Below are 27,338 nucleotides of genomic sequence, written 5' to 3' on the forward strand. Positions count from 1 at the left end.
GTTGTCAATCTTTTCAGTAGCTTATGAGACATTAAGGTTTAAAAATATTTGAATAACTGGACAGTAGGGTTCACGAGAATCTCAAAGTAGGAGTGCCAATTTAAAAATGAATGTTTTGATTGGCCAAGTGAGCTTTACTTTCCTTTGGCCATCTTTCACCTGCAGAAATCAGACTCCAGTTGGAGCAAGCCCTCTGTTTGGCTGCCAGCAGCATGAGAAAAGTGTTGCTGGCAGCCATTGTAGAACTCCTGGACTTAGTCCCCTGTCCTGAACTTAAAAACAAAAATAGTATAAGAGAACAGGGTAGTCATACCCTGACCCCCTAGGCCCCATGGGGGGTGTGGAGGGGGAGGACACAGAGGCACAACCACTCCAACCCCACAGCCCCACCCGCCTCCGATGAAAAACAAATACAAAATCAGTAAAAAATGCAGTGATCCTGTGGGACTACAACAGCATACTAAAAAAAACAAAAACGAAATGGCGGTTGGGGCGCTTTCACTCTATTTATGCCTCAGGAGTGCACCCCTGGGCTGTATTCATAAAGCGGAGGGGGTCAGTGTGGCCCTCAACCCCGAGCTGCCAGAAACCCCGGGGAGCCCAACCAAGTGCCAAAATGTAACATAATGGGTAGGGGGACCGTGCAGCCACACCCCCGAGCTATTAATTGCCCAGTGACCGCTCAGTAACTATGCCCAAAGGAGCCCGCACCTTGGACATAGTGCTTTCCCCGTTTGCACAGGCATGGGCAGGGAAACCTCTGTTTGCTCTCGCTTGGCAGGAACATAAACCTGTGTTTGCTCTCGCTTGGCAGGAGCGAGCACCACCTCTGCTCCCAGGAGGCGGAAGCTTTAAAGATGCTTTTTCCCACTGGGAGCGGACTTTTGATCTGTTTCCCTTCCATCACTGAAGTGGGCAGAGAAACGGATCAAAAGATTGCTCTCGCTCAGAGGGAGCAGCATTAGGAGCGGCTCCCTCTGGGCAGGGGCAGTGCTTGCGGTGAGCCGGCTGGGTCTTTAAGGCTCCCCCCGAATTTCCCAATGGCTATATGGTGGGTGACCTGGGTGGCATATTTAAGTGTTTAGGGCCCCAGGGATGGGTTCCCTGTGGCAGATATTGGCTCGGGAAGGTGGGCCGCACACCCCTCATTTATTTTTTTATTTTTTTAATATAATAAAAAAGTGGCCCTGGGGTGGTGGGACCCCAGGGCCTAATAAGGCTTAGGGAGGGGGAACGGTTATACTTATCTGAGGAGACTATAACTTGAGCTGTTTGGTAACTGTAGGCCACGAGTTATAGATTCTTAACATAACTATAGCTATGACTGCTATAACGTCCCTATAACTTTTTTCCAGTGACTAGAAGTAAGGCATGTTTAATTCTGTGTTAAAAAGGGTGATGCGTATTGTTGCTAAATATTAAATTCCTCCCTTCTGAAACACACATTCCCTCTGTATAACTGGACATAACTCCAGTATTAGAACTTTCATAGATTTACGTGCTTGAATCCTTCCCCGTCTTCGAGATGGGAGTCCCCGGTGTAATACAGAAGCTATGCCCTAGGGCATGTACAGATTGTGTATCAGACCTTAAAATTAAAAACATATCACAGTTGTTTTGTAAAAAAAATAAAAGGACCAAACTCTAATGTCAACCAATCAGATAACACCACCCTCTAGAACCCTCCAGTGAGGAGCTGACTTCCCTCAGATTTTCCACCGCATGTCGTGCTTAGGAATCTCCTCTGAGCTCTGCTCAGTTTTTCTCTCACATAATCTTTTCTGAGGAGATTTGGATTATTTTTTCTCTTCTGAAGTTTTTACATTTGGGTGCTTCAAACTGACAACCATGTGAGAGACACCTAAAAAAGGGCTTTTTAGAGCCTGTTCTACCTGCATGAAGAAGAGGCTACATGTGGATGACCAGCATAAGGTCTGCATATACTGTCTCTATCCTAACCATAAAACTAGAGACTGCAAGGTATGTAGAACATTTTCTACTAAGACCCTAAAGGACAGAGAGGGTTGTCTAATCATTTGGCTACAAAAATTAAAATCTAGAGACAATCCGGTTTCTGATGAGGACAGGGCCTCCGCTTCTGTGTCTGTTGTCGAGACACCTTTGAAAAGACATGCTGAGGAAATGTCAGGCAGTCACGAACCACCTAAAAAAAGCTTCAAAGAAGTCATCCGAAGTGTCCTCAAAAATATGTAGCCCATCAAAAAAGGGGAAATCAAAGAGTTCAGATTACATAAAATCTGGAAAGAAAACAATCTCTGAGCCCCCAACTCCACCTTCAAGGCTAAAACATACCTTCAAAATGCCAGCCTCTGCATCATCGACGGGACCATCCTCGGCGGTAACTCAATTGATGGCCCATGCCTTAACGGCAACATCTACCGTCGTCACAATGTCTGTCAACGGCAACTACTTCTGAATCCTCGTCGACGGCGCGCCCCATTTCCTTGCCGTCACTGCAGTCTTTGGTGACGGTGCTCATCTCTTCGACGATCCTACCGGTGACTCTTCCAACGACGGAACACTTGTCGGCACCTCCACCGATAGTGGCAACCTTACTGACGACGGCCTCATCGACGATGCTTCAACCGTCGATGCTCCCACCGTCGACCTTGCTTATGTCGTGGACACACTTGTCGACAATCCCTCCGTCGATGATCACTTTGTTGACACGCCACTGTCGACATCTCACCTCTCATCGACGAGTAAGATAACAGGAAAGAGACAGAGACCATCTTCCTTAGCTCTGTTCTCGTCGACGGAGCAGGCTAGTGAAAGAAAAGTCAAAAAGCATCACTTGACCCCCTCGATTACATCTCCTAGTAAGGTGTCGAGCCTACTACCTTGGCATCTGTTGGATAAAGACGACTCAGAGGAGGATGGCCTCTATGGGGTGGCAGGCAGTCCCTCTCAATTATGGGTCAAATTTCAGGAGTATTCGGATGATGATGACTCTTAATATGACCAGCACTATTATGAACAGCAACAACCGGGGCTGGTAGATCTCCCTCCCGGCTTGGAGTCAGACTTGCAAGCAATGTTAGCGGATTATAAAGAGCGTTTTCCGCCAATGCCTACATTGTTGCATCAGCCGACAATTCGGTCTATACCACCAACCCCTCAGCAGTTTCAACAACCGCAGCTTATAACTCCTCCTAGGCCTCAAGCCTCTCCTCAATCTACACCTGCGCAGGGGCAAGCCTCTTCGGATGAAGATGGTGAGGAAGGAGAGATCCATACACTGAATGATGAATGGGATGACTATATCATTCCAACACCTGCCTCTCCTGCGACACCTATTGTGGAGTCTCCTCCGGAGGATATCAGTGGCTTTCATAACGTGCTAGAAGGAGCAGCCACACGATATGATCTACCGATGCCTGCGACTCAGCAGGATTGTTTCCTGTACAATTTCAAGGAACATCACAGAAAAACGGTTAGGGCTATCCCGATAATTGATCGTTTGGAGCCAAGGTTTGAAGATGTTTGGCTCCAGTCACAGCTTACCTGAGAAGAAAGAAGCACCAGATTTTTCCTTATCTAGATGACTGGCTGGTGAAATCTCCTGATGTCCAGTCAGCGCGCAAGTCTGTCAAGGCGACCAAACGCCTTTTCAAGGACTTGGGCCTTGCTCTAAACCGGGAAAAATCATTGCTCCAACCTTCAACTTGGTTATCCTTCATAGGGGCTATATTGGACACGCAACAAACCAAAGCCTACCCAACATGGACAGGCAGAACAAGTTAATCTCCCTAGAGAAGCGAATCCAAAGAAAAAAGTTTCTTTCAGTTCATCAGTACAAATCCTTACTAGGGATGTTGTCATTGTGTATAAGCCTCATTCCCCACTGTCGACTTCACATGGGTCCAATTTAAGAGGAACTGGACAAACAATGGAAGCAAGCACAAGGATCCTTTGAGGACAAGATCCACATAACGCCACTCATGAAAGCTTCTCATGATTGGTGGACAGTTCCTGAAAACATTTCATGAGGCCTGCACTTCTTACCACAGCTTCCTCCACTGACCGTAATGATGGACACATCGCTGACCGGATGGGGTGCATGACTGCAGGACCTTCGAGTGAGCGACAAACGGCCCCCCTCTCACCATCTCTTTCACATCAGCCTTCTCGAGCTGAGAGCAATATATTATGCTTTGCATGCCTCCCTCCCCCACCCAAAATTTGAGGATCGACAGTGCTTGTCAGAACGGACAATACCACCACAATGCACTATCTCCACAAGCAAGGAGGAAGGTGTTCCCACATTTTATCTCGAGAAGCGCAGACCATTTGGAGTTGGTGTATCCAACACTCAGTGCACATAACAGTGGAGCAGGTCCCAGGCCTACAAAATACCATTGCTGATTCGTTGAGCAGGTTGACAACATCTCCTCACGAGTGGGAGTTAGACCATTGGACACTGGCTGAAATATTCAACCAGTGGGGAAAACCAAATCTGGATCTGTTCACAACTTCCCAGAGTGCCAAATGCCAATATTACCCAAGTTGGCATCACCAACAAGGATCGTGGGGGGATGCATTTTCGATCGCATGGTCAGGGATTTATGCATATGCCTTTCCTCCAATTCCTCTCCTCACAAGAGTAATCGGGAAACTAGAGACTGAACCCTGCCAGATAATTCTGATAGCTCCAGCGTAGCCACGTCAACCTTAGTACACAGAGTTACTTCAACTATCCTCATTTCCACCCAATTCCGGAGCTGCTCACCATTAACCAGGGACAAGTAAAACTCCCAGATCTCAAGTCTCTGAGCTTATCGGCATGGCCCCTGAATTCAACTTATTCGGCCGCTTAGACATACCAAGTGATTGCGGGCACATACTAGCTAAAGCACGGGCAGATAGCACAAATAAAACGTACCGTCTGAAGTGGAAGCGATTTTGTTTGTGGTTCAAAGCCATGAATATACACTCTCTCTCCTCCACCCGGAAAGAGTTTTACCATACTTCTTACAGCTAGAACGCTCAGGGCTTGCCCATGCGTCCATCAGAGTCCATCTAGCAGCTATTTCCCAATATAGGAGAATATCAGGCAAACCATCCTTATCTTCTCTGAGGTTAATAAAGCAATTCTTGAAGGGTCTCTTCAGATCCTTTCCTCCGGTGAAAGCCCCACCTCCAGCGTGGCAACTTAACATCATCCTCGGCCAGCTCATGAAGGAGCCCTTTGAACCCATTCACAGGACAGACATCAAGTAACTCACACGGGTGGTGGCTCTCCTCGGGCAACGAAATCCAGGCTTTCAAGATACAGGAGCCTTTCTTGCAATTCAAAAATGATTGTTATTCTGCGCACCAATCCTAAATTCATCCCTAAGGTGCCTTCGGATTTTCAAATTAATGAACCAGTAGTACTAAAGTCATTCTTCCCAAACTGCTGCGGAAAGAACCCTGCATTCACTTGATCTTAAAAGATGCATCAAATTTTATTTGGACAGAACAAAGTCCTTTAGGAAGACTAACCAGCTATTGGTAGCCTTCAGTACCTCTGGAAAAGGGCACCCTGTAACTAAACTGACTGTTTCTCGATGGATTAAGGACACAATCATTTTCTGCCATCAGAGACCAGGTAGACCTGAGAATTCTGTCATGCTCTTTCACATATAAAATACTATATTGACATTGAACATGTAGAAAATGTGTTACTCACTGCTTACTATTCTGATTCAAGCATGTGAATCTATGAAAGTTCCAATACTGGAGTAAGAAATAAGTTACGTACCTGTAACTGTAGTTCTACAGTATTGGACACTTTCATAGATTCACATGCGGCCCGCTCACTTTCATTCTCTAAGTAGTATCTATATTACAGCACTATTGCTGGGAAAATCTGAAGGAAGTCAGCCCCTCACAGGAGGGTTCTAGAGGGCGGTGTGATCTGATTGGTTGACATTAGAGTTTGGTCCTTTTTTACAAAACAACTGTGATATGGTTCTAATTTTAAGGCCTAATATACTTAATCTGTATATGCCCTTGAGCATAGCTTCTGTATTACACCAGTGACTCCCATCTTGACGACTGGGAAGGATTCAAGCATGTGAATCTATGAAAGTGTCCAATACTGGAGAACTACAGTTACAGGTAAGTAACTTGTTTTTTTTGGACTGAAGTCACAAAAAATGTTAATGGTACTTAAAACCCCACGAATGGGCTTGAAAAAAAGGGAGGAAGTTTGGATAAGAAGACCAGAACGAAGGCATCACCCACCCAAGGGATCATGCTTATTCATAGAGGCACTTCTCGCACCCCTGTCCAGGGTTAACAAAAATGTGGGCTACTACCCTCCTGGGAGAGGAGCTCTTGGGATGTATTCTAAGGGGGTCAGGTGGTCCTACTTGGGACTGAGTGTGGGTGTTCCAAGAAAGATTGCCGAGGGATAAATGATATTAAAACATTCTTGTGGTAGACCTGCTATATCTGTTTATTAGTGACTTATGTTGGGGATGACCAAATAACCTAACAGTGAAGAAGGCTTTGTGGCATTGAATGCTAGAAATTGGGGCATTAACCCATCTTGTCACTAGAGAGGACGTAACTGGGCTGCTAGCTTTTGAGCCCTTTTCTTTGTGGAAAAAAGCCTACAGTGACCCATAAAGGAACCAGTGGATGTTCTGAACAGTGCCTGGGTATTGAGGCAGGAGGTTGGGGGAGTAGGGTGCAGCATAAACCGATTTAGATTAAATTCTAGGGGGGTGCTCAAATACAATACAATACAATGGAAGAGCCCTTGCTATGAACATAGAGTCTGAGGCAAGGGAGCAGTAGGAGTACCGTCTTATGTGGCTAAAGTATGCAAGGTGCTTGACCTCAAGCCTTTGACCAATATCTTTATAACCAAAATCCATTGCAAATCCACACTTGTCTCTATTTAGTTTTCACATTATTGTAGGGAGATGAAGACTGACCATGCAAACCGGACCGGATCAGGGGCGGTATTACTGCCACATGCTGCAAGAATTTTTTTAGCAGATAAATACTAACATGGATCATGAATCATTACATGTGCAAAAACACTTCAAGATGCCCACAACATAGACTTTCCATGTTGTTTGGACTAACACTGAAAAAACATTAAAGATACACTGCATGGTCAATTACATTTTGAACATATAAGAATGTCATATGATTACTTATACTTTAATTAGCACATGAGCTGGGCAGCTGGTTCCTATGGGCTGCAGCATATATTATGCCACCCATAAGAGCCCATGTACAGTGTGTCTGCAGGCCTGCCATTGCAGCATGTGTGAAAAGGTGCATGCACCCTTTAACATCGTCACTGCACCAGATCACACTAAGTGACCCCAATGGTAGGCCCTTCTAGCCCATAGGGCAGGGTGCAGGTCCCGGTGTGTGTGAGGGCACCCCTGCAGGAGTGGAGGTGCCCCCATGAACTCCAGCTCCATTTTCCTGGACTTTGTGAGTGCCGGGACACCATTTTACAACTGTACCGGACATAGGTCAGTACCTCTGTCCAGCTACATAATGGTAACTCCGAACCTGGGCATGTTTGGTATCAAACATGTTGGAACCATACACCACTTCTATTGTCACTATTGATTGTATGATGCAGTGCACTCTGGGGGCTCCTTAGAGGATCTCCAGCATTGTTCCGACCAGTATTCTGTGGTTTTCTGGGCAGCCCACGCGTCTGCCACCCCTCAGTCAGATTTCTGCCCTCCTGCTGCTTGAGCAGCTCAAGCCCAGAAAGGCAGAACAAAGGATTTCCTTTGGGAGAGGGAGGCAACACCATCTCCCTTTGGAAATAGGTTTGGAGTGGGGGGGGTAGCCTTCCCAATCGGCTGGTATGCTTTGAAGGGCACATTTGGTGCCCTCCTTGCATAAACCAGTTTGTGTTCATGGACCTCCGTCCCTGCTCTGGCGCGAAACTGGACAATGAAAAGGGGCATAACCACTCCCCTGTCCATCACAACCCCAGGGTGGTGCCCAGAGCTCCTCCAGGTGGCCACTTGATTCTGCCATCTTGAATGGTGGGCAGAGGCCTCTGGGAGCATCTGAGAGGCCAGGTCAGGCAGGTGGCGTCACAGCCCCCTTTTGATAGGTGGTCACACTGCTAGGTGACCAAACTCCCCTTTGGGCTATTTAGGGTCTCTCTCTTGGGTGGGTCCTCAGATTCGACATGCAAGGTTCTGGCAGGACTCCTCTGCAATGTTTACTTTGACTTTCGGCCACTAGCACCGCAATTGGACTTCATAGGAACCTACAATCTGCAGCTCCAGCGATTACTTTGCCCTGCAACATTGTTTCTGCGTCTCCTTCCCACAACTGCAACATTTCCCCGGCTGTGCATCCTCTGATGGCAGCAAGTCTTTAGTCTGCACGATTAAAAAGAAGGCATCTCCCTTGGAGTGAAGGAGTCACTTACCTGCATCCGCAGGTACCAACTGCAATGACGACTGGCTGCGTGGGTCTCCTCTCGTCCTGACCTGCGTGGATCCTGAATCAGGGGTGGAAGTCTGAAGTGGTCCCCTTGATTCTCTTTACCAGGTTTGGGAAGGGAGGCCCTTGCCTTTCCATGTAGGACAGTACCCCCATGCACTGCATCTCTTGCAGCTACCAAAGCTTGTCAGCATCTCCTCCAAGGGATCTTCAGGCTCCGTGTAGCCCGTGTAGTCTTTCCTGTGAAGCACAGCTCTGTGCGTGCTTCTCCTGCGACATGGGGCCTCTCTTCAGGTGTGCTGCGTGGGCCTCTCTGCAACTCCTGAGTTCCTTGCCTGTGGGTCTTCTGTGGGGGCTGCCTCTGCTTATCCAAACTCTCTGCACTGCTGAGGGTCACCTGGGACTCCCCTCCATGGGTTGAGTCCCCCTGGACCTTGCTTGTCCCCGGCAGCTCCACTTTTCTTACGTAGTGACACTTGCCTTTGCCAAGGCTTGTTGGTGGTTTTTCCACACCACAGACTGACTGCAATTCTTCATACAGAATAGGACATTGACTGCATCACCCAGGAACTCTTTATCTGCTCCAGTGCTGCATTGATGACCGCCTTGGTTTCCCCGTCCACCAAACCCTGCATCCACAGACGGTTGGGTAGTGGATCCTGCCACGACCAGACACTGCAATGTGAACTAGACTTGGTCCCCTTCTTTTCCAGGTCTTCCTCTTCCAGGATCCACCTCTGGTTTTTTGCAGTCTTGTCTGGGTCTTGCAATATCCTTCTCTGAAGTCCTTTTGGTGGGTTGGGGAAAAACAGTAAGTTAACTCTTTCCTCCTGATGGCTGGGGGGCACTCTGGTTCTTACCTTTGGGGTTTTCTAGTTCCTCCAGATACCCTCTACAGATTCCACTTCCTTGGGTGGGGACCAGACTTTCACATTCCACTTTCTTAGTGTATGGTTTGGTCCCCCCAGGCCTTCGGTATTGCCTATTGCTTTTCACTGTTTTCTATAGCTTTTTATGCCAATTTCATATTGCTACTGTACATGTAATAGTGTGCTACTTACCTCTTATTAGAGTATTGCCCATCTAGTGGTTTAGTGCTTGTGTTACTGTAATAAGAAACCTTTATTTTTATAACACTGAATGTTTCTTTCATGTGTGTAGGTGCTGTGTGACTACAGTGGTATTACATGAGCTTTGCATGTCTCCTAGATAATCCTTGGCTGTTCATCCACAGCTACCACTAGAGAGCCTGGCTTCTAGACACTGCCTACACTTGACTAATAAGGGGACACCTGGACCTAGTATAATGTGATAATACCATAGGTACTCATCACACACCAGGCCAGCTTCCTACACCAGAGAGCTCCTTTTTGTGTCACCCGCAGTTTATAAATTAATACCTAATATAGAACAGTGAGCATCAAATTCCCCGGCTGTGCATCCTCTGATGGCAGTAACTCATCAAAGAGCTGCATGCAAACTTCAAGGTATAGATTAGAGCATTATGATTTCCCCCCACTTTTTGTTAACTTCATGTTGCAAAACAGGTTCATTTGAGTGCAAATCAAATATTAATATTAAAGAGAGCCCCCACCCATGGTGTTATGTTTTAAATTCTGAGTTTGCGCTTCTCCAGACAAAGCACTCTCAAACTGTACCTGCTACCAGTATGGATGACCTGTGACTCCTACACCTTGTAGTCCTCTGTCTTATGTAAAATTTCCTATACACTGATTTACAAACATGTGATGATTGTCTCTGTGTAATGTCTGTGTGATGTAAAGTGCTTGGACACCCTAGACTGGCATGAGCGATGTATGATGGAACAACACATGCGTATATCATGCATGCCGTAACATGGTCTCAACAACGACTGTGTCTTTACCACGCATGCCTTTACAACAAATTTCATTGTAAAAGCATGTTTGGTAAAGGAACATGCGTAGGAAATTCTCCCCGCCCTGCCCCCTTACACCTGATACCATACTCCGCCACTCCAAAGCACTTAAAACTGCCCCTTCCACCCCTTGCCCTGAGCCCTAAACACCCCCCGCCCTGAGCCCTAAAAGTAACCCTGCCCTGTCCTAAAAACTACCCGACTCCCTCTCCCACCCTAAAACCTACCCCACCCTGTTCTAACAACTACCCTGATGCCCCGCCCTGAATCCTAAAACATACCCCGTCCTGTCCTAAAAACTACCCAACCCTGTACCCTAAAACCTACCCTGTCCTGCCCTACCCTAAAAACTATCCAGACCCCCCGTCCAGCACTGAAACCTAAAACCTACCCCACCTTGTCCCAAAAACTACCCCAACGCCCCCGCCCTGAATCCTAAACCCTACCCGACTTGTCCTAAAAGCTGTCCCTACCCCAACCTGTACCGTAAAACCACCATGTCCTAAAAACAAATGTAAGTTACACTGAGGGTCCCTGCTATAATAGAGTAGCTCAACCAGGGAAACTGCACAATTAGAAATAAGAATAATTGATGAGCTACTCTTAGATTATATTATAATTATAAAGATATATATAAGAACAACCATAGTTAATATCTGAAAAGTATAGGTTAGATAGATACGTCAGATGATTATTGTTTCTCAAACCCAATCATACTATATTGATATATAACATTTAATTTCCTTCATACTGGATCAAACAGCACTCCATATATGTATTCTTGTTTATTTCCTTGAAGCTTACTTACTTACATCAATCATATATTTCTTTGATATATTTATTATATGCATATATGTTGCAACAATGAACAAAAATAGTGGTATACAAACATCCTAAAAACAATACAATATAGTACATTACAATATAGTGCAATCCAGATGTTCTACCCCACACACACTGACAAGCAGCAACCAGAAATAACGCATTCATACTGAAGAAAAACAAACTCAACCTGAGATATCAAGGAACCGCAGAACGGTTGATGATTTTTCACAAAGTAAGTCCATACTTTAAATACTAAAACACCACCATATTAATATAAAAACAAATATAGACATTCAATTGTCAGAGAATTGATTTGAGAAATTCTTATTGTTTGCTCTTGATGTAAACATCATTCTGATTTGAAAACATATCGATACAGTTAGTGAGACGATATTACACAATAAATCTCCTACGCGCGTTTCGGTATCCCTCTCATATGGAGGCCACCTTCATCAGGGCGATTCCAGTACGGTAATTCATGTGGGGTCCCGGCAGGCGTAACTGAGATACTCACCGATCTTTCTGGGTGTAACCTCTTCAATGGGTGATATCTTGGGAGGCAGTATTCTATATTACTCTCATTTTTTAGAGCCAGCTATTAATCAGTCAGTGTCCACATCAAGTTATTTCCTGGGGGGTTAAAGGAGCTGCAGAATACCGAATTATCTCCAATTATGACGTCTGTAAAATTGTCTCTACTCCATTGAATATGTGAGTCCTTAGTATAATCATTTGCAGTAATAAAGACAAATACATTGTCTATTGATATTTAGCTTTGTGTGCACGTCCTGCATCCAAATCGAAACCTGTCCTAAAAACTACGCTGACCCTCTGCCCCCACCCCGGACCCTAAAACCTACCCCGCCCTCTCCTAAAAACTACCTGACCCCCACTACCCCTACCCTGAACCCTAAAACCTGCCTCGCCCTGTCTTAAAAACTGCCTGACTGCTCTGTCCTGTACCCTAAAACTGACCATAAACTGCCCTGAAAACTACCTTGACCCCTCTGCTCCCAACCCTGAACCCTAAAACATACCCTTCTGTGTCCTAAAAACTATATGACCCCCACCGTGTACCCTAAAACCTACCCCACACAGTCCTAAAAGCTACTTGCCCCCCTCGCCCCGTACTCTAAAACCTACCCCACCCTGTCCTAAAAACTACCCCGACCCTAGCCTGTCCTAAAAATGACCCCAACCTCCCACTCCAAACCCGGCCCCAGCCACAGCCCTAACTACTTCTGTCTCCTCGGCTCCTTCCTGTTCCACCCGGACAACTAGACCGCTATCTATGCTGCTACCACACATATGCATGGTAAAGAAGTGTGGTAGAGGCATGCGTGCTAGACCCACATGTGTGGTAATGGTAGTAGTGAGGGAAACTGTGGCAGAGGTGGTCATTGGGGGGTGCCAACAAACAATGTCGCACAGGGGGTCACCAGCGCTAAGGCTGGCCATGTCAGACAGCACAGCAGTTTGCAGGAAAGCGACAGCACAGAGACCGTCAGACAAGGACCTAGCAGCAATTATGTGTCTTACTGGACTTCATAGGCAGGCTGGGACCCAGAGACTGACACCGCCTAACTAGAAAGAAAGCTTCCAACATGCAACACAGTGCATGCAGGCAACACAAGATTCGTCAGGAAGCACTGCGCCCAGCAGCTAGCACAGGCCTCTTAGGACTTCACAGGCGGACAGCAGCACAGAGCCTGTCGCTGCCTAACAGGTAGCAAAGGGCCCAGCAGATAGGGAATAGCAGGCAGCACAGGACTCGACTGAAAGCGCTGGGCCCGGCGTGCAGCACAACCTTTTAAGGGCATCATAGCCAGGTGCCAGCACACAGCCTGCCGCCGCCTGACAAGCAGAATGGGCCCAGCAGGTGGAACTACGCCTGCCAGGCAATGCCTGCCAGGCAGCAGTTAACAGGGAAGATGCACATTACTTGGCAGGCAGCACAGGACATAGTGTTTCACAGGCAGGTGGTGCAAGGCAGACTGACAATACCTGACATTCAGCAAAGGACCTTACAGTCAGCTGCACTGTCTGGTACACTGTCCTAATCCTCGCCGGCATAACTGGGCCTGATAAACAACATAGGTTCACACAGACTGTGGCACCACGAATAGCTTCACCAGTGACACAGGGTGCGTCTTTATGCAATCTTTTTTGAGTAATGCCGAGTTAGTCTGGCTGGTCATGCCTGTCACTAACCTCTCAACCCTCTCTCTCAATATGGTCAGGCACTGCCGACGCCTCCCACACATCCCAGAGTTTTCCTTCCCACATGTCCCATTACAACTGTTTAGTCAATAAAATATACTACTTGGGTTAGGGGTCGTAAACCTGGAAGTATTTTATTTGTGAAACAGCAAATAAAGATCAATCATCACTTAAAACACTTATACGCAGTAACCCCGTCATAATTACAGCTTAATTTACATGTTTAGATGTTCAGCCTTAACAGAAGTGCTAATCTAATTTCCTAATATTATCTACATTCAATTGCTGCGTATCCACTTCAGTGACTTTGGATGAGATCATGACTGGCCCCGATGGTGAGTCCCAGGCCTGATCCACCTCTAAGTGGCCCTGGGCAGGTCCCTCCATTTGGGAAGGCTCTACACACCACCAGCCCCACCTCACCCCACCACACAGCAGCAACTCTTTGTGTAGGGGGCCCACCTCAAGGTTGTCCCTGCCGTGCTCCCCCTCCACAAAGAAGTTTTGTCTCCTCTCCTGGGTGGGGGAACCTCTGAAAGCTCGAACCAAGCTTTCTTATAGCCTCTGTCTGCCACCACACTGTACTTTCGTGTGCTAAGAATTAGAGGCAGAACAGCCTTTGACGTGAAACTGGCAAGAAAAAGACACTCTTGAAGTGGCTGAACTGTACAATGTGGAATCCGAAAACCCAGGATTCCGAGTTCTCTGCATCATAAAGTTGTGTAAAAAGTTTAGGGCGCTCACTGTACGGAATCTTGTTTGATTTACTAGATTATAACTTTCTCCATCTAAGAATCTAGGCCACATATAATGGTGTGCACGTGATGGGGCGCAGGTCACCTGATACCAGAAGGCGAGGGCAGGAATGTTTAAAGCTATAATTTTTAATTCATGCCGCTTCCTACCGTGATATAATCAGATGTAATGCAAAAGGAATACACTTTTTGAATTTTGGAGAACATGTATTATATTTTTACAAGATGTTGTATGATTTACATGCTGAATACTTTCAGGGCTCAGCTCATTCACAGACCCTTAGAGCCCAGCCAACCCTCGGCTCGGCTCTCCTTCTTAACTTGCTGGCCAGCGCACCTCTAATACTGCGGTCTTGTTATTAGGGGTTGCTTTCATTCAGTTCTTGCAGGCAGCTAATCCGGTGTATAAAAAAACAGTCCACAGTTTGGTTCCGGTGTTGAGGTTTTAGTACTAGGTTCTGGGAGACAAAGTAGATGGAACATATTGAGTTTGCATTATTGGCCCCAGACAGAGCAGGGGTGTTGTGTTCCTTGGTGGCAAGTGCAGCCGGCATCAAGATGTGGGTGTCCTAATTCATTTTGGTGACAGGACAGCCTGGCGTTCACCATAGTGTGCGAAGCAGCCCGCGCACCACACAGATATAATATATCAAGGGTGGTTCAATGCAAATAATCTCAACAGTGCCTACCTTGTTAACATTGTTAACTCTGCCAAGCAACCTCTATCAAGAGGCAGCAAGGGAGGCCCGCATCAGGTAAAATAAGACGGCAGCCACAATTCTATCCTAAACAAACCAGCAGCTATGCCCCCTGAAAGTGATGACCTTTGTACTTTGTATAGCCCCAGGTCAGAGGTAAGACCTACTACACCCGTTTATCTTCTAATGTTCCTTTACATGCAGCTCATCTAACTTCTACAGTTCGGACTGCAACTCCTCACAGACACTTGCTTTTGCAACTCCTCACAGACACTTGCTTTTGCAACTCCTCACAGACACTTACTTTTGCAACCAATCTAAATAATCAGAGTACTAAGGCTGTTTTGTAGCATTTCCTAATTCGCGTTTATTTGTTTCAAACTGTTTCTTGGGGAACATTGCCGGTCAGAGGGTTCCCTTTAAAAAGGATACAGACCCCTCACCCACGCAAGGTGGCATGTTTCATCATTGGAATCGCCCCTAGTCAGCAATGACTGTTACTAGGCATTATCACCATGAACGATTTTTAGGTCGAGCGCGCAAGCGCTTTGACCTGTTGTAAGTATTGTGGTCTTTTAACCCTGCCCATCTCAGGCCCCTCACTTTCATTCATTCCTGGGCTTGCCTTTCATAAATTCCATGATGTCATTGGTAAATGCTTTACTTTAGTCATGCCTTGCAGACTGTCCTTGTTACATGGATTCTTGCTTGAGTTTACCTAATCATAGTAATTTCTTGTGGCTCTCCCCTTAACCCCTTGGGTTCCAAGGGCGTAACAGTTAGTCCTCGTTTGCACCGCTTGGGTGCAGAGGACATAACTGTTACTTCCTGCTGTGGGCCCTCGGGCGGAGCGCTAGTGCTCCCCCGATGGCCAAGCACCCCCCTGTCCCCTCCACCCCCATGATGTCTGATGACATTGCACGCTGACCTCATCAGAGTTCCTTTCCTTTGATGTCTCTCTGAGCATTTCTGCTGCCCGATTGTGAAGCAATTGGGCAGCAGAAATGCCTACTGAACACCAGGGAGTTTTTGTTTTTTTTCTTTTCATTCATGCATAAGGGGAGAAGCTCCTTGGGCAAGTGTTGCGTAGGCTCTCAATATTCTAATGAAACTACTGGATTTTGAGCAGCAGGATCGTCTGCGGTGTGGGAGACTGAGTCTTACCCACTGCGGGTGACATCTGTCGCTCTAAATCCGGGTTTTGCTCCAGCTAACTAGCAGTGCCTCATCTCTACCAGAGGATAGTGATGATTGGGCAGCCGAGCGCATGACATACTAGGCTTCTCAGGGAAGTCGTGGTCACTCAGGTCGTATCTGGTTCTCTAATTTACAATTTAGTCTCATATATAAATGACAAACAGAGGCAGTATATGTTTCAATAATGAGTTTAATAAAACAACTGCATCTTAGACAGCAAAGGGTGAGCTGCAATAACCAGGACGACACAACATGACAGTATTAAAATTGTGACGAGAAGAGTGGAGCATAAAAACAATGCTATCATATCGTCACTATGATCGATGGACTATTTCCTATCTAAGTTATCATTTGAGCACAGCATGTTAAGCTCTAGTTCTGTCTTTCAGGTGGCAGAAACCACTGGACACCAGGGAGTTTTATTTTTTTGCATCAGTTTCAGGCAAGTGAAGTGACCTCTTAGGCAAGGGTCGTTGCCCTGGGGGACAAATTTATTTTAGGCCTTTTCTGCCCCCCCCCCTTGGGGGCAGATTGGACTATTTCTATTAGGCCGATCTGACCCAAGGGGAGGTAGAAACCACTTAGGCACCAGGGATTGGTGTGTGTGTTTTGTTTGGGGGGGGCAACCCCTTGGGCAAGGGTCACGCCCCGCGGGGGCACATTACTGTTGGGCGTATCTGCCCCCTTTGGGGGCATATAGGCCTATTTTTGTGAGCTCCATCTGCCCCCAAGGAGGGCAGAAAGCCCACCAGAGAAGATTTTCTTTTTTTTTATAAAGAGGTTGAGGGTATGGCCATCCCGTCACCCCAAGTAAATGGGGACAAAGTTATTCTGCCCACCGGTAGGCAGATGGGGCAATTACCCCCGATCCACTCCCCGGGGAGGGGAGGGTGGTGCAGAAAGCCTACTAGATGCCAGGGAGCTTAAAAAAATGGTGAGGTGGTGGCTACCAACCAGTATGGGCATGGTTATGCCCCCACCCTAACTGAAGGGGGTAACAGTCTTTCACCTCTCCCCCTCCACACTAAAACATCTTATCGCACGGCAAGCAAGAGGACATTAGTTTATTTTAGGTTTTGGTTTTACATTTGTCTATGAGAGCTTGGCTAACTCTCAAAATCGTCCCACTTGGAATGGTCAGGGCTGCACTTTTAGATTTTGGGACACTGCCATGTAGAAAAATCTACAAGGCCTAGATACATCTGAAAACTAACATTAGGGTGAGTCCAGGGTGGTGTGCTTCACATGCACCCTTCACCATTTTCTTACCCACAATGCCCTGCAAACCTCCAACTTTGCTGGAAATCACACATTTTCCCCACATTTTTGTGATGGAACCTTCCGGACTCTGCAGGAATCCACAAAATTGCTACCACCCAGCATTGTCTCATCTATACCAATAAGAATTCTGCCCCTCTTGTCAGCCTAAAAATGTTTTTTTCCAAACTACCCTTTTGGACCTGCTTTGGTCCCCCCTCAATTTCGACATGTTTTTGTCTCTTCCCTGTCACAGGCACTTGGCCCACATACATCTAACATTTTCACTAGGAGACTGAGGGCAACGTTGGGTGGTAGGAAATGTGTCCCGGTGTGGTGATCCCACACAGAAATGTGGGAAAAATGTGATTTTTATTTTATTTAGCCAAATTTGAGGTCTGCTGAGGATTCTGGGTAAGAAAACACTGGGGGATCTACGCAGGTCACACCTCCCTGTACTCGCTCGGGTGTCTAGTTTTCAGAAACGCTTGGGTTTGGTAGGTTTCCCTTTATGGCTGCTGAACAAAAACGCAGGTGCCCCCCCCTAGCAAAAACGGGTAGTTTTGTATTTGATAATTTTGATGTGTCCACATAGTGTTTTGGGACATTTCCTCTCGCGGGCACTACGCCTACCCACACAAGTGAAGTACAGTTTTTATCGAGAGACTTGGGGGAACGCTGGGTGGAAGGAAATTTGTGGATCCTATCAGATTCCAGAACCTTCTGTCACTGAAATGTGATGAAAAAGTTTTTTTTTGTTTTGTTTGCGAAATGTTGAGGTTTCCAAAGGATTCTGGGTAACAGAACCTGGTAAGAGCTCCACAAGTCACCCCATTTTGGATTCCCCCTAGATGTCTAGTTTTCAAAAATGCACAGGTTTGGTAGGTTTCCCTAGGTGCTGGCTGAGCTAGAGACCAAAATCCACAGCTAGGCACTTAGCAAAAAAAACAGGTTTGTTTTCTTTGGGAAAATGTGATGTGTCCATGTTGTGTTTTGGGGCATTTTCTGTTGTGGGCACTAGGCCTACCCACACAAGTGAGGTACCCTTTTTATCAGGAGATTTGGGAACGCTGGGTGGAAGGAAATTTGTGGCTCCTCTCAGATTCCAGAACTGTTACCGAAATGTGAGGAAAAAGTAATTTTTTTTATTTTTAGGAATTTTTTTTGCCAAATTTTGAAGTTTGCAAGGGATTCTGGGTAACAGAACCTGGTCAGAGCCCCGCAGGTCACCCCATCTTGGATTACCCTAGGTTTGGTAGGTTTTCCTAGGTGCCGGCTGAGCCAGAGACCAAAATCCACAGCTAGGCACTTTGCAAAAAACACATCAGATTTCAATGTGAAAATGTGATGTTTCCATGTTGGGTTTCCTGTTGCGGCACTAGGCCTAACCACACAAGTGAGGTACCATTTTTATCGGGAGGCTTGGGGGAACACAGAATAAAAGAACAAGTATTATTGCCCCTTGTCTTTCTCTGCATTTTTTTCCTTCCTAATGTAAGACAGTGTGTAAAAAAGATGTCTATTTGAGAAATGCCCTGTAATCCACATGCTAGTATGGGGACCCCAGAAACTCAGAGATGTGAAAATAACCACTACTTCTCAACACCTTACCTTGTGCCCATTTTGGAAATGCAAAGGTTTTCTTGATAACTATTTTTCACTCTTTATTTTTCACCAAATTAATTGCTGCATACCCGGTATTCAATGAAAACCCATTGCAAGGTGCAGCTCATCTATTGGCTCTGGGTACCTAGGGTTCTTGATGAACCTACAAGCCCTATTTACCATGCAACCAGAAGAGTCCAGCAGACGTAACGGTATATTGCTTTTGAGAATCTGACATTGCAGGAAAAAGTTAGAGTAAAACGTGGAAAAAATTGCTGTTTTTTTCAGCTCAATTTCAATATTATTTTTTCTGCTGTTATTTTCTGTAGGAAAACCTTGTAGGATCTACACAAATGACCCCTTGCTGAATTCAGAATTATGTCTACTTTGTAGAAATGTTTAGCTGTCTGGGATCCAGTATTGGTTTCACACCCATTTCTGTCACTAACTGGAAGAAGGCTAAAAGCACAAAAAATAGTAAAAATGGGGTATGTACCAATAAAATGCCAAAATTGTGTTGAAAAATGTAGTTTTCTGATTAAAGTCTGCTCGTTCCTGAAAGCTGGAAAGATGGTGATTTTTAGCACCGCAAACCCTTTGTTGATAACATTTTCAGGGGGAAAAAAAGCACAAGCCTTCTTCTGCAGCTTTTTTTCCCAATAAAAAAAAAAATAATTGCTGTGATTTTGGCTAATTTCTTGATCTCCTCCAGGGGAACCCACAAACTCTGGGTACATCTAGAATACCTAGGATGTTGGGGGAAAAAAAGGACGCAAATTTGGCGTGGGTAGCTTCTGTGGACAAAAAGTTATGAGAGTCTAAGCGCAAACTGCACCAAATAGTCAAAAAAAGGCCTGGCAGCGAACGGGTTAAAGCACTTTAAATTTTTAAATGCTTTACCTAAAGCAGAAATCCACAAAGCGAAAGTGGATCTCCCGGCACAGCGGGAGAGCTGATACTACAATATTCATCGCATTCGGGAAATTCGCCCCATAATGCTTTCCAAGGCATTCATTTTACAAAACATTTTTGCTGATAACTCATTCTGTGGTGGTCCTACGACGATGGGACACCACCAAAACGTTCACAACAACTTGCTCTTTGTGTCTCGTTCGTGGGGACCCCAAGCTAATAACTGTTCCCACCATTGAGTGTCATTCTAAATGCTCTCGTAGCTTGAATGTTTGTTTTACAGCTGGGAGAAGTTATGTTTTGGCCTTGTTTGTAATATCACTGCAGTAGCCCTGCTAACCTTGAAAATGTGTAATGCACTATGCCATTTAGGGGTTAAATATATGGTTATACTGCATTACTTTCTCCCATTCTTTTTTCATTTGATTATGCTGTCTGAGGGCTGACCGTGTGGTTACATGAGCATGCTTCTTCCGAATGCTATTTTTATTGTGGTGTTCTCTAGGGGCCGTTTTAAGCATTACAGTCTAATGCCAAATGTTTATTTCGGATAAAGATTTATATGATAAGTGTATGTGTTTAAATAATCTCTCCATATTACAATTATGACCATGATTCAGGCCAACGTAACATCCATATTACACTATGACTGTTTGAACACTCTTGTTATGTTTGAGTGACCCTTCTAGTTTATTTATCCTCTGTGGCTTTCTTGTGTCTGTTTTTTGGGAAATTGTGTTAGCCGGCAACTCTGATGGTGGGGTGGTAAAAGTGGTATTCGATTGGAATTGGCATGGCAGATTTAAATTAGGATGCTAAATGGCAAAATTTTCATTTTTTGATGCAGATAGAGGAAGAAGGTAAGTGGTAGTGCTTAGTTATCTGCAGGGTGACTGGAATTAAATGGCAGGATAGGATGAAATTCTGAGGCAGGGCTGACCAGTTTATATGGCAAAAAAAGTCCAGTTATGAATTTACAATGCCAATTGCTCTTACTCAAGCAAATGTGAGACCTATTGCATTGCAAATGCTTGTTAGGTTTTATGTTTTTTACGTTTGTAATATTGTGTAGCACAGAGAACTTTTTTTATTATCTCCTGAGTATTGGTTATTCTGCCAAAATTGTATGTAGTTGTGTCAAAGTTGACATTATTAAATTCTCCCCTCACATCACAAGATTTAAGAACTACAGGCCCAGTCTATTGAGACCCTTACTGCCTAATGTGTGTTGTGTATATTGATCAACATGTTTATTCCTTTATGTGTATGTCACCCTATGAATAGTAGCCATTTCCAGGGTCTAGGTAACCCCTGCTTTATCCTCCTAACTTGAAATGTTCACAATAGTAATGTGTATTTGGGTTTGAGGGCAATTTAAGAAGGGCATCTGAACTGGGATTCTAGTCAACCTGCTCTAGATTTGTTTAAAAGAAAACACTGTTGCTTCTACTTGTAAAAGGGTTTATACCACAATATTTTCTATCCCGCTATAAGACAGAGTTATGTTGGGGTTCTCATGATGATTTCCCCCTGTTTGATCATTAACTACCTACAGACACACTCCACACAAGTGTTTTCATACAGACAACAAAGTGTCTTCGTGCTACTGCCTTGCGCTTACTTAATTGTGAAGGTTGTAGAGTAGAATGGAGATTGTTAGAACAAAGAACGTGTACGTCTGGCAGTTTGTGTATTAGTCATAAAAAATAGGTTGCCCATGCAGTGATACTTTTTTCATTGTAAGGAATAACACTTAATATTTTTAGTAAACAGGGCAGTATCTTTAAGACTGTCCAAGACACTGAGTTACTAAGGACAGAAATGCAATCCTACCACTGTCACGTAGGCTCTCATTATCCTAATGAGACCACCGGATTTTGAGCTACAGAATCGACCTGTGGTGTGGGAGACTGAGCCTGGCCCACTACAGGTGACACCTATTGCTCCAATCCGGGTTTTGCTCCGGCTAACTAGCAGTGCCTCATCTCTACCCAAGAGCAGGGATGATTGGGCAGCCAAGCACATGACATAATTGGTTTCTCAGGGAAGCCGTGGTCACTCAGGCCTCAACCGTTTCTCTCAGTTACATTAGTCTCATTGATATGACAAACAGAGGCAGTATATTAAATCAATATTGATTTAAGGAAGCGACTGCATCTTAGATCGCAAAGCATGGAGTGCAATAACCAGGACGATTCAGCATGACAAGATTGAAATTGTGACAAGGAGATGAAAGCATAGAAATAAAGCTACAATATTGTCACTACAGTCGTTAGACTAATTCCTACCTAGACTGTAATAGAGCACAGTGTGTTAAGCTCTAATTCTGCCCTTAAGGTTCCCCTGGGAAGACATCATCCCCCATACCTGAGCAATAGCCTGATGTCTGCATTAGCAGCTGTAGTGAAGCATCCAGCAATCAGCATACAGTCATGGTTCTCTGGCTGGAATCTCCCTCTAACATGTAAGAGACAAGGAAGTGTTATTATAATAAAACAGCTGATGTTCTGAGAAAATGTCCCTACGTAAGGATGTGTTTTTTCAGAGACAAAACTTTATATCACGTTCATCGGCAACCTATCTTACTGCAGCCTTAAGAAGCACAGAGTGAGCAAGAATGTCTTGTTTGAGAACAGAGTGCTGGCCTAGGCAAAAACAGCTAGATAGAGAAAATAAAACAAGACCGTAAAAGTGGCTACTTAAACAAAAATAAAATGAAGCCGAATAACATATATCTAGGTTACAGTGCACAGCGGCAGGCCTAGTAAAAATAATGTGTATGAAGCTATTACTAACATGGCTACACAACACCCCCTTCTAGGTTAAGTAAGGCAATTCATGGGCAGTTTCGGGTAAAGGTATATGAACTGTTTCTAGGGTGAACCAAACACAATGCCTACTTTCGAACTTTGTACTGCTCTGGATCCATAGCATTATTTTCATATTCTCTCACGTAAATTCACTGCTCCCAGGGAGATTGAAGGTCCTGCAATGTTTGGGACCTGTGGTCTTTGGTGGTGGGAGAACTGCAGTGGCAGCACACAGTCTTTCAGCAGTGGATAGCAGGCCTGTGCCTTCGCAGTCACAGAGGATGGCTGTGGAAGGAGCTGCATGGATCACAGACAGTCATGGGCATATTAAGGAGACAGTGTTGTTGTTGCTGCTTGCAGTTATGGATCCTGGCATGCCAGCTTGTAGTACAGCTTCACGTCAAATTGCAGCCGTTCCATGGGTCACCACTCTGGGCTCCACTCGCAAGCTTACTCATAACTCACATCTGCTTGGTTAAGCAGCGCCTCACAACAGTGATGGACCACTTCATGGGTTGCCTCTTGCGTAGGTCACGTTCGCCTTGGGCCTGCAGTACTTCAATGAACAGGCTGCTCGGTTGTTCTTTTGAGGTCCGGCGAGGCTTTCGAACCTGATCTTAGTCATACTTAGCAACGCAAAGCATCTTATAGCTGTACCAACATATCTCAAGCTCAGGCAGAGCAAGGGAGGTTGTAAGCGCACAAAGCAGTCTGTCTCCTCTCCAGCAAAGCTCAGCAGCATAGATTTTCTCCTTAGTCCTAGAAATTTAAGCCAAATAGCTTTAAGAAAAAGGGCCCTAAATTCCATCTGTGGCCCAGTCCTTTCTTTACACTGGTAAGCAGAGCTTCGATAAACACTAGATATGCAAAGTAGATTTGATTTTATCTAGTCTTTAAGACAGTTGGCTAGGCCAAAGCCCGGTACAGTTAAAGTTTGCCACAAATATTTCAAGGTGAACCAATCCTTTCTCAGCACATTTCTCTATCGGGTATTCACATCTTTGTGGCAACCATTTGTGGTAAAATGGACCCTTGCGAAATCTTTGTTACAAGTATATAGTCTTTCTTCACAGTATAAAGCACAGGATGCAGGGGTGGGTCATCAGTTGTCCTTTGCATGAAGTGTGTAGTCATAATAAACTTTATTCAGTTATGAAATATAATCATACAGATCACATCAACAAGTTAAAACATTAAAAAAAAAAAAACAATCACAGACTGACAGTGACACACAACTGATTTAAAAAAAATCTTCCTGCCAGGCATACCGCTTGTTGTGTTAATACTTGTAGAAAAATAAGTGTGGGTGTACACTTCTCACAATTATGCCTATTGAGCAGAAGAACTGAAAAAGCTTTTGCCTTCTTACGATAAAATGTACAGAAACACATAAAATGCAGTAAGGAGTGCTCAGATGACTTGCCTCACGGGGAAAGGATGACTGTTTCACTATACTGCTAGCTGAAAGAAAAACGTAGAAGAGGTCGTATGGTACCAACTCTACACCTAGACAGGAGGTGGGCCTCTCCCACGAACTAACAGCCTATTATCTGATTTATTTATTTTAGAGGGATCGGCCCAAATCCTCGAACATCGATTTTATATAAGAGAGCCACAAGGTCTGTGGACTATTACCATATTGAAGGCAGTTAAAAATTGCTTTAGGGTTGTTCCGAATTGAGATTCATAACACACGAGGGGCATGCTTTTATAGAGTCAGTATTCTAATTATAACAGTGAAGAATGGGCTAGTCTGTCTCTTCCCTTTCTCTGTTTTTTAATGCATTTGTTGACACATTGCAGTGAATTGATGTTGTAATAAGTATGATCCCTGCAGTCGTTGGAAGTTGTTTCTTTACGTAGCATGTAATGGGTTTGGGCATTGGACACCTTCTTCAATAATTATTTTCAAGTAGATGCCATGTTGTTCAAAAGTCTTGCTTGACTGGGAAAGACACACTTAGTTGTATTTAATATAGGTTTCTTTCCTTTCAGTACTGTCAGAGAGAGCAGAAGAAGATCGTCCAGCAAATGCTTTTTGAGCTATATAACTTCCTGGCAAAACAGGCAGGTGAGTATTAAACATGTCTGAGGAGCCTGGTTGTTTATCAGACCGAAACCTATCCTGGTATGGATTACCATATTTAAACCCTTTTTAATGCTTCAAGCAGGTCAGATTTTGTTGTTATTTTTTATTATTTTGTTTTTTAAAGGAAGGTGTTTGTCTCCCGTCCTCTTATTTTGGGATCAGGTGAGAAGAAAGGAATGGTTTCTTACCTGTAATCCTAGTTCACTCTTAGGGGAATCTCTATTCAAATCATAAGCACTAAATTGTCCTGCCCATGTACGGTGACCCTGGAGTCTCTTTTCCAAAGTCACAATTTTTGTAGTGTCTTTGCTTTACTTCAGAAAGGCCAGGAGGTACATGTGACTTAAATCTAAAAATGTTCAGCCTTAGACGGGCTATATTGCGAAGTCCATTAATTTACTTTAAAAGATGGAAGAGAATACACACAGCATTTAAAAGTCGCCAAGTATCGAAAAAAGTGGCATTTTAAAAACCTCCTTCATAAAATCCTGTTTATTCTCTTAAGTGAATGATGGGGAAGGATAGGACAATATAACTGTTACGGCTGCAGCCATGCAAGAAATACAATAGAACATTGCTCTTTTAAGGGTGCCCTGACCTCTGGTGTCCCATCATGACCTGCATATGGCAGTTGACTAAAAGTTGACTGTTCTTTCTGACTTAGTAAAAGGATAGTATTAGCTAAACATTATCTCTTCCATCGGGGAGAAAGGAGGATTGCTTATGATTTCAATGGAGATTACCATGAAATAGAACTAGGATTACAGGTAAGAAACCATTCTTCCTCTCTCTGGGGCTGTCTATTGGTAAAAACAACAAGTGATGGACGGAATGCTGAACATTGTCAAACACTCACCCCCAGTCATAGATCTGAGTTTAATCCATCGTTCTTTTGCTCCCCATGCCACCCCAGTTTGGACCCAGCCATATGCAAATCAGTCTTGACCCTGTTCCTCATGGGAACAGTCCAGCCCGAACTGCCAAGCCAGGTCCTCACTGGACCGGAAACAAGCATCCTGGGACCGGTTTCGGGGTTTCACCCCTCATCAGCCAGGCTAGCTTGAATCCAGTGGCATGGGAAGCATGGGACCCACGTCTGGGCATACCCTTCCCACTTAGGGCAACAAAGCAAAAACAACAAGTGATGGACGGAATGCTGAATATTGTCAAACACTCACCCCCAGTCATAGATCTGGGTTTAATCCATCGTTCTTTTGCTCCCCATGCCACCCCAGTTTGGACCCAGCCATATGCAAATCAGTCTTGATCCTGTTCCTCATGGGAACAGTCCAGCCCGAACTGCCAAGCCAGGTCCTCACTGGACCGGAAACAAGCATCCTGGGACCGGTTTCGGGGTTTCACCCCTCATCAGCCAGGCTAGCTTGAATCCAGTGGCATGGGAAGCACGGGACCCACGTCTGGGCATATCCTTCCCACTTAGGGCGACAAAGCAAAAACAACAAGTGATGGACGGAATGCTGAACATTGTCAAACACTCACCCCCAGTCATAGATCTGGGTTTAATCCATCGTTCTTTTGCTCCCCATGCCAGCCCAGTTTGGACCCAGCCATATGCAAATCAGTCTTGACCCTGTTCCTCATGGGAACAGTCCAGCCCGAACTGCCAAGCCAGGTCCTCACTGGACCGGAAACAAGCATCCTGGGACCGGTTTCGGGGTTTCACCCCTCATCAGCCAGGCTAGCTTGAATCCAGTGGTATGGTAATCATAATCACTGAATAGAATGACTAACTCATCCCATAAGCCATGAAGAAAGAGGCATACAAAGGTATTTCTCAGAAAAGCTTGGCTGCTTAGACATCTGCTGTAGGTTCTGACTCAAGACAATAATGTTTTGTAAATGTGTGAACAGATCTCCAAGCTGCTGCCTTGCAGGTCTCTGGGATTGGAATATTTCACAGTAATGCAGCAGTAGCCGCTTTACCTCTAGTTAAACGGGTTTTTGATTTTCCAGGTATGGTGCTGATAGTCTCTTGCATAATCCTGTTTGTCCAAAAAGCTATCGGATAAGGATTGTTTTGATGTGGCAAAATCCGTTTGCAAAGGGCCATAGTTTACAAACAGTAGTTCGGACTTGATATTGAAAGTGTGTGGAGATCTGTCTGCAAGAAATAAGGTGTTTTGAAAAAAGAGTAGGTAAGATAATAAGCCTATTGAGATGAAAGCCTGAAACCACTTTAGGAAGGAATTTGGGGTGAATTCGTATCACTACCTTATTACTTTGGAACACTTCGTATGGTTTGTCAGAACATAGAGCCTGAATTTTGCTGTGTGCAGCGGTAATAGTGACTAGAAATGAGCCTTTCTGGACAGATGTAGAGAAACGTTTTGTGTATGCTCAAAAGGCCTACCACTGAGGCATGAGATGACAATATTCAACCCCGTGGAGGTGATGGTCTCTGGATAGGAGGATACATTTTGTTAATGCAGTTAGTCCTTAATTTGAAGAGGACATTTTTGATAGGCAATAGAGCAGGATTGCTGCAAAATGGACCGAAATAGAAGAAAATTGCAGCTTCACTTTACACAAATGAGGCAGATATGGTAGAATTACCTCTTTGTGGCAGGAGATAGGATCAGTATTGTTCTGAGCACACCACATGCAGAAACT

The 27,338-nt window shown here is 44.9% G+C and overlaps 1 protein-coding gene across 3 annotated transcripts in view; it reads left to right on the top strand.

Annotated features, from left to right (window-relative positions):
* Positions 1 to 27,338, top strand: part of LEMD2 (LEM domain nuclear envelope protein 2) — a 241,448-nt gene that overhangs the window by 94,133 nt on the left and 119,977 nt on the right. For all 3 annotated transcript variants that reach the window (XM_069238854.1, XM_069238852.1, XM_069238853.1), the window contains exon 3: positions 24,614 to 24,689. In XM_069238854.1, coding sequence (XP_069094955.1) covers positions 24,614 to 24,689 — 76 coding nt within the window. The remainder of the gene's footprint in view (positions 1 to 24,613; positions 24,690 to 27,338) is intronic.

This window comes from Pleurodeles waltl, chromosome 6 (genome assembly GCF_031143425.1).
Source record: "Pleurodeles waltl isolate 20211129_DDA chromosome 6, aPleWal1.hap1.20221129, whole genome shotgun sequence".
Taxonomy (NCBI): domain Eukaryota; kingdom Metazoa; phylum Chordata; class Amphibia; order Caudata; family Salamandridae; genus Pleurodeles; species Pleurodeles waltl.